Consider the following 16,954-nt stretch of genomic DNA (forward strand, 5'->3'; position numbering starts at 1 on the left):
AGAAACAACAACCAGCCCACACACACACACATACACACACAGCCTCATTTGAGAAGCTTGAAAGTTGAAAATTGGAATTATTTGCATTTTTTTTTGGACTTTCAAACGTTTTTGTCAGCAGTGGTTATCAGTAGTAAATTTACTAAGTAGTAATTAGTATAAAACTGTGCACTGCTGACAGTTAACTCTAACGTTTTGATATGTTTTTTTTTTTTAGTGATCTGCATCTCCTAATTCTTTAAATTTTTGTTTGCTGCAATCTAATGAATTCAAGATGATTTGTTGGATTTGTTGCAGGTATAAAAATACACAAACAAGCTGGTGGGAACCTCAAGCTAGCAGCAACACAATACAGCAGAGCAGGCAATCAAGCTCTCATATCACTCCCCGTCTTACACACATCACATTTCTATACTTCTCGCTGCAGGAAGTTGTGATAACTCGCCCCTTCGGGCTGAGTGTAGTCATTTAAGGTGTCTAGTCTAGTGTAAACATATACGGTAGAATAATTGACCTCCCTTCTCTTGGGGTTGGTTTACGGTTAGTACATTTACATCAGTGGGTTCTTCACAAGTCCCCAGACAGTGAGTTGGATCCTCGCCATGTCTTGAATTAAGACGCTGTTTATGTTCTCGACTGGCGCACTGCAGAATAAGGGGAGGGGTCAGATAGGTGGGGCTGGGGCAGTGTTTGGGGGAGAGAGAGGAAGCTGATGAGTTGCAGTACAGCAGGGGTTAACAGTGGACATAGTGGGTGGGTGCGTGGGTGGGGGCTCAGATGAGTTTAGTGGGTGTGGTACTCGAGAGCAGAGTGACCACTGTCTGATCTGCTCAGGTTTACAAAGAAGGATGTTGTGGATCTGTAGCATTTCTCTTGTGAGTGTCATGTGTTCCATGGTTCACAGCACAAGGAGCCCCAGAAATTAATTTAAGAACTCTTTATTGAAGGGCGTTTTTGTGTATGTGGATTTTAAAACCATTAAACCTGCAAAACACTCAGCTGAAAGATGCTAAAACACACTGTAGCGTTACGGGGAACTACAGAGTCTGTGATAATTCTCTGTGGATTCACCGCTACAAACAAGAATCCTGTGTCATCCCTCAAACCTCATCTCACTGAGTTTGGTCTGTAAGAGATTAAAGGACGAGCGGCTCTCCACAACTTGCATGCTTAACTGGGATACTGCATGCAAGTAATGCTACTCCTATGTTTTAACCCAGAAATTACCATTGAATGAAGCCAGGAGCCTCTTTGAGTGTGACTATACAGTACTTTTTGGTGCTGCACTGCAAAGAAAGTTTTACAGGAATTATTACAAGCCAAGATAGTATATTTAGATATGCTGTAAATCATATTGAGGACACGCGTACTGCATGTAACTACGCACTTATATACACCCACTGCTCCCCCTGGGTGCAGCGATCGGTGTTTGACGCTGCCACTTGAAGAGAAGCGATGTGAAGCCTGTTCCAGCTGCACTGTCTGTCTCAGTGATGTCTCGGGCTGCGGTGGGATTCCAGGGATCCCGCGGGGCCCAACACAAATGCTGCAAGCGTGGGACGTATTCATTCTCATGTAGTCAGCATCATTATCACGAGATAAAATGTCATACATGAAAACACGAGAAGCTGTTTATTATTGGGCTTAACCTTTCATGTAGAAACGCCGTCTCCCAGTAAACCTTACGCAACCTTCCAGTAAACCACGCATCAAATATGGTAAGGCATGAAACCAAATGAACTGACATGAATTTTGTTTAAATATCAGTCACATTAGAAACTGACACCCACACTCACTGAAAGAGTAACAGCGCCGCTGTACTGAAGTGTGATTCTCACAGTATCCTGTTTATATCTCCCGTTATGGGAAATTACACTATTATAGAAACAAGTCGTGATCTGTAATGTTTTTCTTTGCCCTTTTAAGATCACTACTTATAAGCATGGCTTATTAAAGAGCCGTGTTAGTATTGATTATGATAAAAACTAATAAACTGCACGTGTTTTCCCTGTGGGATTCATGCAGGCAGATGTTTGATGCAACGCGAGTGGTCAGAGTTTAATCAGAGTGCGATCAGGTTCCCTACAGGAGCTGGTGGGATGGTACGTCTGCAGTTGTGGGCAGTAATGGTCAGAGATCATGCAGGATCAGTCAGGTTTGAGATGGAACAAACAGTCCTCTGCAGACCTATACCCCAGGGCATCTCAGATAAAACACTTTGTTCCTGACACAACCTGACCCCCTGCAGGCATAAAGATGTGGCCTTTTGACCTTACGATACCTAAGTAGTAAGTTTACAATCTGCCATGCACATACTCTGCCATATGTCCCTAACTTTCTCTCATCACCACCCGCCCTTCCCTGGCTGGCCCACAAATCAGTACATGCCATTTCACGAGGTTGGGGTTCGCTACGTCTTTTTTCACCCAGTAAGTACCCTATATGGAAAGAATGTGCTTTCTGCATTCCTAAGATGTCTGAGCAGAGCTGAACAGCCTTGTGTTGAGCTGTGTCCAGTCCAATCAGCTGAAGTCCAGCTGACTGAGATGAACACATTTTACAATTATATGCACAGGGCAAGTAGTTGACACAGCTGTGCAGCTGAGCTGTACAGACGCTGCTGCTAAGAATTGTGGGGTTTTGGTGTATGGTAACTGAACCCAGCGATGCAGGATCTGTGTGTGTCTTTGTGTGTGTGTGAGAGAGAAAGAGGTTTGATTCATTCCAAATATGAACAGAAGGGCTCTTTGCAGGGTTATTTTCTTATAGATGTGATATGTTTGAACAAAACTATGTCCTGAACTGTGTATTTTTGCATGAAACGGCTCATCACTCTGACTTGTGCTATTTTTGCCAAAAGGGCCAGTCTGGAGTTATGTGACACTGGTGTCCATATGAGTAAGTGCACTTTGAATGGAGTTTTATACTCCTGCCAATCTTACCCTGCATGCACCGGGGCAGTAATGTGACATACTGTGCATAAACTGCACACACTGTTGCTCTGAAGAAATAATCTGTTGATTCAGTTGTAAGATTTGGCAACAGCAGAAAGGCTATCATGAATTTACACATAATCCCTCAATACGTAAGCCACATGCCATGTGTTTGATTTCATTCAGTAACACTGAATGTTAGATGAAGTCTTAGAGTCAGAGAACTTCTTTCTCTCTTTAAATAGCCGTGCTTTCATGAACTGGAGCACTTCCAGCATCTTTCTTTAAAAGACTGACTTTCCTGACTTGTACACTGCACACGTTTATGCTACAGCATATATGGATTAACTGGTGTGTATATATAATGTACTTTATTTTCCCAATTTGAAGAGACAAAAAAATAGAGAGAGCAGTGAATGCCTCACAGAAATATACAGGGGCTGGCACGCAGGTGGACCATGACTAGACACGTAGTTACACAGACAAGTAAACAGAAATCTAGAGAGAGAGAGAGAGAGGCAGACAGAAAGGTTGAATTACAAAAAATGAACAGACAAGTGGGTTGACAGTTAAGACAGACAAACCAGACCAACAGGTAGGCAGGTTTAGAAAAAAAAAAATCAAACCAACTCCTTACTTTACAAGGCATGTTTGGCAGTGCAGCTCACAAGACACTCATTTATTTCAGCTTTGGCCTACATACAGCATGTGAGGTTAAAAGTTTAATATTTCCATTTCCCACTCAAAGTATTTTTATTTGATTCCTTGGAAAGGCTTAAGGAAGGGAAAAAGTTAATAATCTGTTATTTAATATGGGAGGAAGTTGTGGCCTAAATAAGTAATGACTCCATTTAAAACCATAATGAGAGTTAATAAACATGATCCTAGATGTATATTTAACATTCGAGAGGAGGCATAACCTTGCAAAGTTTGTCTTTTGCTTTGTAAAACCTCATTCGTTCCATCGTATGTTGTAGTTACACTCATGGTGCAAGTTACAAACAGTCTTGCAGCCTCTAAAGTCTTCTTAACGTCCATCTTTGGTGTGCTGAGCTGGCCAGTCTGCTCATCCATCTCCATGTAAAAGAGGGGAACTGTTGAAGGAAATGTTTCCACTGTTTCAGTGAGGCTTTACTTTAAATAGCCCAGGTTTCTGGTGATCCCAGGCCTTGCCTTTGGCTTCTCTGCAGGGCTTATCACCCAGGGATGTTAAAGCTGGACACTTGATATGTAAGCACACATCAGCAGCACATTAACCCCTGCTCCCCAGAGCAGCTACACTTAACACGTTTGTGCTACATTTGTTGATTGTATTTACAGAGAGGTCAGACTCTGTTTTTTTCTCTTAGTTACATTTAACATTAGCAATGACTTGTCATTAGTACATGCAAAATGCGTGTGTGTTCAATTTTCCAAAAGCAGTAGTCGTTAAACATGTGACTTGTGCCACTTGATACTTTTATATTCAAATCTCATGTAATCTATCACATGTATTCACTCTATTGCAGTTAACTGAAACCGACTTTTCAGTAAACAGAGTCCCTAACGGAATAATTGTCTTAGTGTTCATAGCTTATTGGCTCAGATTCAGTGTTTATGGTGTGTTCTAGCACGTTTAGGGCACCTCATGTACTATATATCAGAACTTGCTGTATGTTTTATGTAAATGGTTTTGATAGATTGTCTATGATCTATGCAGGAAATTCTGGTAAACATAGTCCTGTTTGTTATTTGTCTGTCGGTGGGAAACTCATTATATGATTCTGAGATTGTAGTTTGACTTTCACAGAATTTATTCCTTTATGTATAGACAGATTTGTGGGTAATTGGGCCTTTAAAAAAAAAAAGCAACAAAAAAAACAATACAAGGCACTAAATATTTCCCAAAACCTCAGCATAATGTGATGTAAACCCTTTAAGCTGAACACCTTCAGCCATGTGTCCTGCATTTGCTGCGTTGGACGGATTTACGATTCATGATGGGCGTTATGATGGCCCCTGCGTTTGAAGTCCATCTGCTAGCATTCTCCCCCTTGCAAGTCTGGGCAGAAATCACATTAATTAATCCAGATGCAGTCACCTCACCGCTGGGTACAGCCGCAGCACCCCAAAGTCCCCCTTTCTAGTGTGGTGACACCGTCTGGATAATTGCACTGTCAAGGTCGGAGATTTAGGTTTCAGTACACTGTTCAAGTGGAAGGAATCGAATCAAAGGGCTCTGAGAGGGTCTAATCCCCACACTGGAATGGCTTTGATTGTGTCAGGGAGCAATTAACATAGGTGTGTGTTTGGTCAATATATCAGTCACTGAGAGTCACTGTAACGCACATGAACACTTTGAAAGTCAACTCTACGGGGAACGCCAGAGCTTTTTTCCCATGTGTTATCACGCACAGCTGAGGCAGAATTCACTGTTTACACCTGAACTGGTGAAAGGCAGAACAGGGTGAGTTAAAGGCTGCTTCTGTCCCCCGTTGCACAACCCCCTAACTCCTGAAATATAATAAACATACAGTTCAGCCACGGCCAGTCAGCAAGTCTGTGGCGCCTAATGAGGGGCTGCTTGGAGAGTTTATGCTGATGTTAATTTGTTTTGTTTTTGTTGTAAATTGTGTGTCTGTAAATAATGTGTAAATGACGAGCTGTCCTTGCATGCCAGGCCACACACATGGATTGACACAGTAACACCCACACGCGCACACATACTCATTACGAGCGAGCCCTTTCAGCGGTCCCAGTGATCGTGGTGCCAAGCTCTTTGTTTAGAATGCATTCAAAGCCTGGTCATTATTTGCGAGCCCGATTTTGGAAGCATAAAAAAACCTCTTTTAATTTTTAGTTTGTTTAGAGGAAAAAAAAAGTTGGAATGGGAGCACTCTGAGTGACGGGTTTTGTTTTATCCCATCAGCTGACATGGTTTTCACAAAATCACACATCTAGTTGGATGATAATCCAAAATTTAATTGTTGACCATTTTAAACAAAGGTTAATTTTTGTTTTCATAAAGTAGCAAGTTTATCAAGTATTATTTTGATTGTAGCACATGGATGCCTAACTAGATGTTTCTATTTGATCTGTTTGTTACAGTCTAAAAGGGCCAGTGTCCTCAGAGCGGTTTGTTGGATGGTTGAACAGCTTGACAAACCCCCTCCCCGCAGCACAATGTCTGCCGTTGTTGGGGGAGAGGGAGGGCTGCGTTGGACAGTTTCTCTAATTGTCCGAAACCAACAATGAGTCCCTGACAGCCACTGTAAGCCATGAATGGTAAGGTGTGTAGAGGTGTGAAACTAAGCAGTGTGAACATTTCTCTCAAACTCCCGTTTTTCATTCACTTTTTGGGTGAACAAACAAATGAATGTCTTCCAGGGTAGAGACTCCCTAAAATATGTTCCCTATATATAAACAGTTGCTGCTTCTCACCTCCAGCTCTGATGGCTGCTTTTACACTTGAGTGTGGCCATTCAGAGCTGCTGTAAACACATTTGCCTCCAGACGTGGTCGGACAACACGTCATATAGTCAAGTTCTTGTCATGCATACCTCTGTGTTTACAGTTGACATATTAGATGGACTTAAAAAAGCTGGTTTATGATGTTGCCATTTCATTTTTCAGTTAAACAGCATTTGCAGTTTGCAGATGGCGACAGTAGTTTGGTGCAGAGTTGTCCTCTGTCATTGTACACTAGACAGCTCTATAATACACAACTAATACTTCTCAAAGGCCATGAAAACTCCTAAAAATAGAGCCTCTACACACCCACGCTTGGCCACACATGTGCAGCATATGTAAACATCCACATACACACATAATGCCCACATACAGTACACATAGGCATGCAGAAACACACTTACAGGCAGAAATGCACACACACACACACAGTATGGCCACAAGGGCAGCCCGCTCACAACCACTAATGCAAACACGAGATAATATTAGCCGTCTATAAAATGGCAGGTCATATTTTTAAAATACCAAGAGGGGGTCATGAACTGCTGCTTAAAAGACCATCACAGTTGTTAGACCCGAGCTGCTCGGCTCCAAATATACCCCGGGATCTAACTTAAGACCTGGAGAGGTGCCTGCAGGGTATTTTTGGGTCAGTGTTTACAGGTGTTTGTTCAGTGGCAGCAGTGCCAAGAGGTTAATAGGATACCCACTTTAAGAAGTTCAAATAGACTAAAGTCCATGTTGTTGAATTTGTGGTTATTTTGACCCAAGGGTGGCTGGGGAGGGTGGGGGGCAGGGGCTTCACAGAGCAGAAGAAAAACTTTCAAGTCCCCTGAGGAGCAACTTCTATTACATCAATGTTAGCTCACAAAGACCACTCAGTGAACTGTTCTATAATGTGCTGCTGTGAAATTGAAGTATGGTGAGATAGAGAGTTGGGATCGGATTAAGAATGGTAAACCCAAGATGACAAGACTTTGATAAGGGAAGCACTTCATGTTTGGAGTCTGGAGGAAACTATAGAGGATGCACCACTTACAGCAAACCAATAGCAACTCTCTGGTTATTTTACGGTAGCAGCACAAAGTTTAATCAGCTCTTTTTTATTGTGCAAATAAAAACCATTATGGTTTATCTTTGTTCCAGTGAATGGACTTTACCCCTCATAATAAACACAACTTTCCACCAAACAGAACAAAACAAAGCAAGCTTTTGCTTAAATTTGTGATGTTGTTCGAAGACGTGGTTCTCCAGTCTTTACCTGATAGTGGAAATCAATTATGAAACCTGATAAGTTATTTCACTTGGTGATAAATGTCACCTCATGGGAATGCTGCATTTGATTGGTGAAAAATCTTGTACCTCTTTGCCCCTGTTACAAAATATTTGGTGGTATCTTCAGCTATTTAAAATTAAGATTCAGTCATAAACCAGAATCATGGGGCATTTTGAATCAGATGACGTTATTTTGTCTGTGTGCATGCAACAATTTATAATCATATCCTGTCCCTCCCTTGTTGCTTGTTGCTGTTGTTTACCCTGGGTCTATGTGGGTTAAGAAGTACTCTGTGCTATATCTGTTTTCTCAGAACCCAGGCTTCATCTTCCTTTCCTACACTGTCATCCTCTCCTTCCTTCATCCTTCCTCTCCTGGACCTTCACACACACCTCTCCCTCCTTCCATTGGAGTTTTCCACTAACCCCCACTTGTCTACTCTTCTTCCTCTACAGGTTCTGCCCTGTCCATCTTGCATTAAAACTGATCCAACCAGGCAAATTGTACGAAAGAGCCGAGAAACACAAAACATGGCTGTGGCCGGATGTCCGGATTACTTCCTGCATCATCCAAATTATCAGGTAAACAGCAATTTCCTGTAGGGTTTTCATGAGCAGAATTGTTGTTGTGTTTGTAGAGATGAAATGATATATTTCAAGATGTTGCCTAAAATAATGAGCAAAACTGGACTGAGATGTCAGTCTGAGATGTTCTCCAGAGCTGGACTCACAGGATGTCTGTTTTAGATTTTAAACTTGTATTAACTTTATTTGATAGAAAATCTGACATTTTTGAACCAGAAATGTTCCAGTTTCTCCCTGAAATCACATTGGATCTCATCACAGGCTCTAGAGTTGCACTTGTTTTTTCCCACAGGCCACAGCTTAACATGCACATACAGTACAGGCAGGTGACAGACTAAAGGAAAAACCTGAATAAATTAGTGAGGAAACGTAAGCAATGCAAATGCCTCAGCCACACAGCATGGCGTAATGAAACATTAAACATCCAATCGTGCTCTGTGGTTATGTATGAAGAGCCAGCTGATTCTTATTCTCTATCAAGATAGTGAGAGGAAAAGATCTAAGTGACTTTAAAAGAGAGTTCATAGTCGGGGCATGGCAGGAATTTCAGTCACAAAGATGCTCAACTTACTAGTGTCTCAGTGGGAACGGTGCATGAAGTGACATCTGCATTGAGATCCATGGAATGACGTCGGTAAATAGCTTTGGAAGTTGTGTTTGGCAGTGTAATGCTTGTGTGTGTGTGTGTGTGTGTGTGTGAAGGTAAGGAATAACAGCAAAGCAGCTCTTCCTCAGGTGACTGAGTGTCCATGCGGGACATAATCAGACTCAGACTGTGTCAGCAAGAACAGGCCGTCAACAATTACACAGAGAGGGATATTATAGTAGAGTTGCTGTGTATAAACCCCTCATTACAAAGATGAGTGAGAGTTCAGTGGTGCAAGAACCACAGGCATGGTCTCCAGGGATCTGAAAAAGTTATACAATCATATTCTAGTGGGCGAGGTCAAGTAGTCTGAACGCCAGGAGAACAGCTGAGGCACGAACGTCCGATCCACGCTGCTCCTCTGTGTGTGTGTCATTTGTATGCTAATAGGAGTGTTCTCTTGACAAGACAACACTGCCCCCACCCATTGGACACGAGGGGTCGCTGTATGGTTTGATGGGATGTGAATCGTATTCTGTGGCTTTCACAATGTCATCTCAAGTCAGTTGAACACCTATGGGAGAGTGTGTCAGTGTCAGTGTGTTGGATAACAGTCTCCACCACCATCATCAAAACACTAAACACATTTTTTTTTAAAAGAATAGCTTCTGGGTCTAATGCTGCTCATCCTGTTCTTGCAACACATGGCAGCTCAACACCTAACTACTTTACATATACACTTTCCTAGAATTACTTTCCTTTTTTTTTAATCCTATGTGATCTATGCCATTTTAACAGTGTGATATTTCTATGCTAGATTTTGATCTAATTACTAAATTAAGTATAGGAAATGAACTATTATGAACAGCATAGCCAAATTGTTACTGACAATGGTCAATAGTTCAGGTGCACTATTTAAAAAATAAAATAAAATACTTGTTCTATATGAACAAAGATGTGATCTGTTAATTTGTTGTTGTGCAAGCAATGGCAGACTTAACCTCTCACATGAGGTTTGAGGTTTAGTAGGTTTGTTCACACCTGCCTTCACAGAGCAAAGGGCTTCCAAACATTTGTGTTAGGGCAGTAGCACTATTAGCCTGATCAGAAGCTGCCCTGTTGTCTGCTCGTCATCTGGGTCATGGCTTTATCTTTGACCTTTGACCTCAGGGCTAGAGGGCAGAAAATTCAGCTTGCTAGAGTCTCCCAGATCACCACAGCTTAAAGAGACAAGCCTTCATGAAAGCAAATATCCTCATGAGGTGAGGTGTGTGTGTGTGTATGTGTGTGTGTGTGTGTGTGTGTGTGTGTGTGTGTGTGTGTGTGTGTGAGAGAGAGAGACAGAGAGGCTGTATAGGTTTAAAATCTGGACAGAGTGAGCAATCATTTATTTCTTTCATCTTTTTCAACAGTTTGTTTGGGTGCTGGTGGAGCTACAGTATGCCGACCTTAATGTACACACTCCAGTTTACACACGGAGCACTACACACACACACACACACACACACACACACACACACACACACACACACACACACACACACTCACTCACACTCACTCGGCTCTTTGCAAAGCATTCAACTATAACAGATGTACCTTGACTTGCTGAATGAGGAAACTCATTCACTGTGAAATTTCAGGGTTGTGGAAGATTTTCCCTGATAAAACTACAGCAGCGAAACAGTTTCAAGTCTCTCCTTACATTTTTGGCATTTTCATGTTTATTTTTTATTTTATTTTGTATGGTTTAAAATGTGATCATCACTCGTTATACTTACAGCAATATATTAAATTTGTTATATTTTGTAAATCAGTAAATAAGTCTGACATCCCATTTATATGCTCAAGTGTCTGACCAGCAAAGAAAAGAAAAACCCAACATGTTTCCAAATGTTCTCAGAATATGCAATAACCTGCCTTTACCATGGCTCAATACTGTGACAGCAGCCACAGCGACACATCAACAAACAGATAAACAAAGCACAAAGCAGACACCAGTGTGGCCTCCTGATCTCATTCTGGTTAATTATGTAAGAAGGGATTTCCACTGCCTGCCTAGTGTTCATGTATGTTTCGACAGAGCTAGCTGCTCTTGCTGTCAGCAAGAAGACTCTGGCAGAGGCAGCTCTTGGACCACTGAGTGGGATTTCCACATCTCCAAAGCTTTCTGAGAATATTCAGTTCTAGGTAAATCCAACCATAATGGAAAGTGCAATGTTATGCTGTTAAACTTGAATTATTTTTATGATCATTTCATTCTCAGCTGTTCCTCTTGAGCCAAAAGCATCCCTCAGTTAGTATTGATTCATATTCACTACCCGGTCATAACATTTAACCTTAATCTGACCTCTTTTAAAGGCATAGCTTTGACATGCGTCTCAGTCTTATCCCTCTTGTTCAAGGTGGAACCTCCAGACCTTTGTGTCTGTCCTGCTTTCAATGCCTTAACCTTGTCTCTAGCCTTCCACTGACCCCTTTTAAAAAGCTGAACCCTCAACCCACGACTCTTATTTGGAGTTCCTTTCAACTTCATCAATGTGAAAGGGCTCTTGTGTGCTCCCTGTCAAAACTTGGCCTACCCTCAGTCCTGTTTTGACCCCTCTTTAAGAACTTAAGCAACACGTGTGTGTGCGTTGTGTGAGTATGTATATGTGCGTGTGTGTGTGTGTGTGTGTGTGTGTGTGTGTGTGTGTGTGTATGGCTGTGCCTTTGTAAAAAAATGAGTGTGAGAGAGACAGAGAAGCAGGATGAGAAAATGGAAGAAAAAGGATAAAAGAATCAGAACATCTGTGTTTTTTTTCTTCTGCAGACACAAAGGAGAATTGACAACTTTTATGTGTTATCTTATTTCCTTTCTCCTCTTTGTTGTCTCAACTTTATAGGCTTCAATAAACCTATAAGCAAATGCGGTGTTAGGCGATGGCTTGGCTGAGAATTATGCTAAAAAGTATCTATAGGATTAAAACCCAGAGTTAACATTCTGTCAGTTGTCTAAAGAGGCATCGAAGGGTGTCTGGATTCTGGACATTTGTTGGTAAGATCCACAAAAGGGATCAAGGTGTGCTTTAAAGGCCCTTTAGTCCGTCACTGTGTGTGTTTGAGTTAACTCATTTACTCCCAGACAGCCATGCAAAGCAGCATTCAAGACCAGTATATGGTCTGAAAGAGTCCCTACGTTTGTGCTCAGTGAAGCTGAACCAGGACCATCCTGTCCTGAACGTGCGTGCACACACACACACACACACACACACACACACACACACACACACACACACACACACACACACACACACACACACACACACACACACACACACACACACACACACACACACACACACACACACACACACACACACACACACACACACACACACAGTCTAACTTTACTCTGTGCCATCCCACCAACCAAATGGCGTCCCAGTGCTGTTTGGGTGACTGGGTAGGGATCAGTCACAGTCTGGTAGCTGTACCCCCAGACGGTGTGTGTTGATGACGGAGTTGGCTATGTCACGAGAACAAATGGCGTGATGCGTTACTTTACTCATTTTATTATTATTATTTAATTCAAAAGCAGGTTAGCCCCATTAAGAGCCAAGATCTGTTCTTTCGATTCAGCCACGATGTCTGGAACTCCAGACAATACAATGGCGGGACAATGCCACGTAATGATTGGATGCGGTTGGGTTAGTTGGTATAGCAGAGGCATTGGGGGGTGGCGGTGGACAGAACCATGTAGTGACATTGCACATCCAGTTACATCCAGTTTAGTCTGAACGCAGGCACCAGTATAGACACTAGAGAGGAACACTAATGAGTTCCTAATCGCTGAACATTTAAGCTAAACATTTTTGCAGGGGAATCATGGATTACATGTTTCCAAAATATTCGGCCGAGCCCTTATTTTGAAGAATGGAGGCATCAGAGTGGAATTCTACTTCAAGCTTTATTCTCACAGTGAGTCACTTATCTTTGAAGCGCTCATTATGTCTGGTTAGCAAAGGTACTTAAAATGTTGCAGGTACTAAAGGAAAGTATGTGGTAATTAGATTTCTTTATAAAACATTGAGCTATCAATTGAAAAATGGCGCATTCAGGAATCAGTCGGTTGCACGGAGATGCTGATTTACTATGAAATCCATCTAAAACATCCTAATTCAATTGGAACGTAGCTATTATTTACAGTGTTTTTGGTTTTTGGTTTGTTTTATTATACATTATAAAACCTGTAATGTAGTTGTGCATATTATATTAGATTCCTACGTGTGTACTGTATATGTCTGTGCGCGCATGTGCGTGTGTGTAATGTTAGGACAAGGAAACAAGGCAAAGTCATGAAGAGAGAGCAGCTGTTTAAACAGTGATAAATGTGGGTCTGGGGCAATAAGACACCACTCAGCTTAAGAATGTATAATGCTAAGTACAGCCGGGACCTGATTCATCAAATGAGACATAGTCCAGAAAATCGTATGTGACTGTGAGTCCAAGGAACTGCATGATGGGTAACAGGACCCTCATCATTTAATTATTGCAAGTCATTGTCTCCGGAGGCAACAGAGATAACTCAAAGTGACGTAAGGCAGCAGCATCTATAACAGGAAAAAAAATGTGTGTATATATATATATATATAAAAAAAAAATCCAGCGGCTGCCTGCATTGTCTGTCAGTGCTCTAAATGAGGCAGAACAAGCAACCGCAGCAGCTTTTATTACAGCATTAGAGAAGGTCTGCTGTGGAAGAGACGCAGAGTTAGTAGCAATGTTTTTCTGAACACAGTAGTCTGTCCTAGTACGTTCTGTTCCCACTCCTGCTGTTAGGCCCTGCGCGGGACGCCAGTCTGCACACACACCCACACACCCACACACACACACACAATGGATAACAATGGATAAGTTGTCCTCTTCAGTAGTTGAAAGTGCTAGAAACAAATCCAAATCAAATATGTCTATAATCCCTACATACAACCAAATGTACTTCCTCTTTGGCTGTGGTTTTTCCTCACAGAACAGTTTTGCAGTGGCTGGAATGCATCGAATGTGTAACAAAGGTCAAACAAGGACACTATGGTTTAAGAGTCTTCTGTGCTCTGATACACACCTGACTGTGTTCGCACACAGTTTGTGGCATGTTCCAGTGTTTTGCACAAGAATGTACAAAGAGTTCAGGTTCACATCACATCTTAACTTTTTTATTTATTTATTTTTTATCTTACTTTTTGCAGAATTCAATTTGGGGTTTTGTTTTTTGTTTTCTGATCCATTGGCTAGTTCTTTAATTTAGTTTTTTTTTTTTCCTCCCCTGACTTGTTTTTATTTTATTAAACCTATTTTAGCTTAGTTGTAGCTTTTAGTCTGAAATCTTTTAAAGGCTGGTGTTTTACATGATCATGTTGACATTAGAAATCCAACAAATACTGCGGGCAGAGCTGCCTCTCTTATTACACTGTTCACTGTTCTGACCACAGCGGCTACTGTTGGCCTGTGCATGCAATGTTTTTGTCTTTTCAACAACTTTGAGTACTGTATGTCTTTATGTTGACAGCTGAGGCCCGTTTAGAAAAATCCACAAGTGATTTCCAGGAGACACTGGGAACTTTATTTACTTTTGTTATTTTCTGCTTTATACACAAAATGATGGCAAAAACAGTTCTTGAATCGATGACCACTTATTGTCACACTAAAGTCCCTGATATCTGCACACTGACTGATGTATGTATTATTACTGGACACCTGCATTTCATGTCACTTTTGACAACTCACTTAAAGTAAGAAATATTTTTTTTTATTTGTTTAAGTTGAAAAGTTTTTGTGTGTTTTTTACCATTAAACAATTTGGGATAATGTATTATGATTAAGGTCTGGTTTTTATTTTTTATTTATCTGTTTTGTTTCTCTTTTTCTCAGCAGGACAATATAGACCGGTCCTCCAATCACAGACAAGCTGACCTCATTGGTCCGAGCTTCCAGCAGTCAGCCAGTCGGAGTTCTCCTAGCCATCAAGGTTGGTTTCCAACATCCAGTTGATATTGTGTGTAAGTGTGTGTGTGTTTGCTGATGCTTATTAGACCTGTTAAATGTTGTTTAATTGGATGGGGGTGTTATGTGACACAGGGGAATGTACTGAGTGTACTTGTACTCTGATATCAAATTATATATGATTTTACATTACGTTTTGTGGGTTTGTCATGTGATACTTTGATGTACAGTATATGGACTTGGTATAACTTCAACCTATAAGGTGTGCATTTTACCACTTTTATTTTCATGCAAAAGAAAATGCAAAAGGGCCATAGAAATTACCTGGGAATCTGATACTACTACTGTGTGCGTGCGTGTGTGCGTGTCACGTCCCAGTGCAGTGCAGAGAGTGGCTTTCCGCTCATTATCCTGCACTGGGGTGGGGTGGGGGGGGGGGGGGGGGGGGGGGTCGAGGGAGATAATATATATTTGGGGCTCTTCCGCTGTAAACATTTCAGCAGTTCAAAGAGTGATCTGCATGGACACAGGGTGCCATTATAATTACGCCGTCTATCTAATTGTGCCATGCAGTGTTCATCCATGACAATCGGAGCATGAGATTTAAGCACAATATTGGCTCAGCATGGGAGGTAAGGGCGGGGAGTCTGTGAAGACTCAACCAGTGAATTAGAACGCTTGGCCCTGGCATGGGAAATAAATGGAGCATAAATTACATTGTCATTTTTCAGGATCAGCCGGGATAGAGGGAACTCAGGAGGGCCAGAGAGGCAGGCCAATGAAAATGACTTTAACTCAGAAACATTTTTGCTTACACTTATGCATCTAAATAATGATATTTTGGCTGTATTTTTAGATATTAGATCATACGAGACCTCCATTTGGAGCCATGAGTGATGAGCACTGGTGCTGTAAACCATTTATTTGTCAGACCTCCTTCTCTGCTGTCTCACTCTATTTTTAAAAAACTAATCAGGTAATGGATGACAAATTATGGCCACCAAGATGCCTCTTTTAAGTACTTTGACCGCTTACGTGCATCAGGCTGCAGTATGTTTCGTGTGCTTCTCAAAGTCTGTATCAGTTGAGCAAAGGTTTTGAATTTAGCCCCGGTAGCGCTTGTGTTATTAGCAACATAATAATCCTTGCTGACGTTACTAAACCTGTTTTCCAGTAAACCCACTTTTCATTCTTATAGGACTTTAATATAGCCACCAGCTACTTGCTGTGTTCACTATAAAGCTACTACAGTCATAAACCTATTAATGTTGCTGGGAACAGTGTGGCTTTGTTGGAGCATGACTGCCCATTATTTTATATGTTTGGAGTGAGATACTATTGAGCGGCTTATCATGGCATTTGCATGCCAATATTTGATATCTAGAAGTAAAGGTTGTACCTAATTATATTTTCATCATGTAATCTATTGTACTCTGCACTAATAAGGTTGTGATGACAGGAGGCATGGCATGGTACATTCTGTGTACGAGGCCTCTCAGTCTCTCACAGATACGATGTCGCAGGCTTGCACATATGCAAATGCTGTCTCCTCTTTTGTTGTTTCTTTCAGCTACACAACAGAGGGACTTCAGCCACACAGTATAGCTGAGCTCATTGTTTGTATGGCCATAGATCCTTGTGTCATTCCTTTATGTTTTCTTTCTTGGCTTCTTAAGGTTTTTTTTTTTTTTTAATTTTGCCTCCCTGCACCTTTTTAAAGTCAAGTTCAGTTTGTTCATCTTCTGCAGTTTGGGCTGAGTCACCATGTGACAGACAGACAGTTAGCACTCATACCCGTTTCATAAGCTAGCCTGACTGGTTTGATACTTAAGCTGCAGGAATTGGAAACAAATGTCAGATGATATTCAGACATGTTACTCGTTTCTAGTTGTCTGGCATGCTTAAAGTCTCTTTATTTGAATTCAAAATGTTTCAAGAAGTTAAAACCACACTGAGAAGTAGAACCTGAGACCTAGAGACCAAGAAAAACAGTACATTAAGTAACAGCCTTCAGTTAATCACAAAGCAGTTTATTTATTTAATCTGATAAAGAACGGCAGAGACAGTGAAGAAACTGTCATCATTTAGTTCTGACATGATGTCTGGATATTGTCTGTCCTTGTTGAGAAAAGAAACAGAAAAATAAAACAGA

The 16,954-nt window shown here is 41.3% G+C and overlaps 1 protein-coding gene across 2 annotated transcripts in view; it reads left to right on the top strand.

The window, feature by feature from the left end:
* grb10b (growth factor receptor-bound protein 10b) overlaps nucleotides 1-16,954 on the top strand; it is a 62,085-nt gene that overhangs the window by 5,274 nt on the left and 39,857 nt on the right. For both annotated transcript variants that reach the window (XM_083989820.1, XM_083989821.1), the window contains exons 2-3: nucleotides 8,112-8,237; nucleotides 14,731-14,827. In XM_083989820.1, coding sequence (XP_083845946.1) covers nucleotides 8,187-8,237; nucleotides 14,731-14,827 — 148 coding nt within the window. In that variant the 5' untranslated portion in view covers nucleotides 8,112-8,186. The remainder of the gene's footprint in view (nucleotides 1-8,111; nucleotides 8,238-14,730; nucleotides 14,828-16,954) is intronic.

The sequence above is a fragment of the Trachurus trachurus genome (assembly GCF_905171665.1).
Source record: "Trachurus trachurus genome assembly, chromosome: 16".
Taxonomy (NCBI): Eukaryota; Metazoa; Chordata; class Actinopteri; order Carangiformes; family Carangidae; genus Trachurus; species Trachurus trachurus.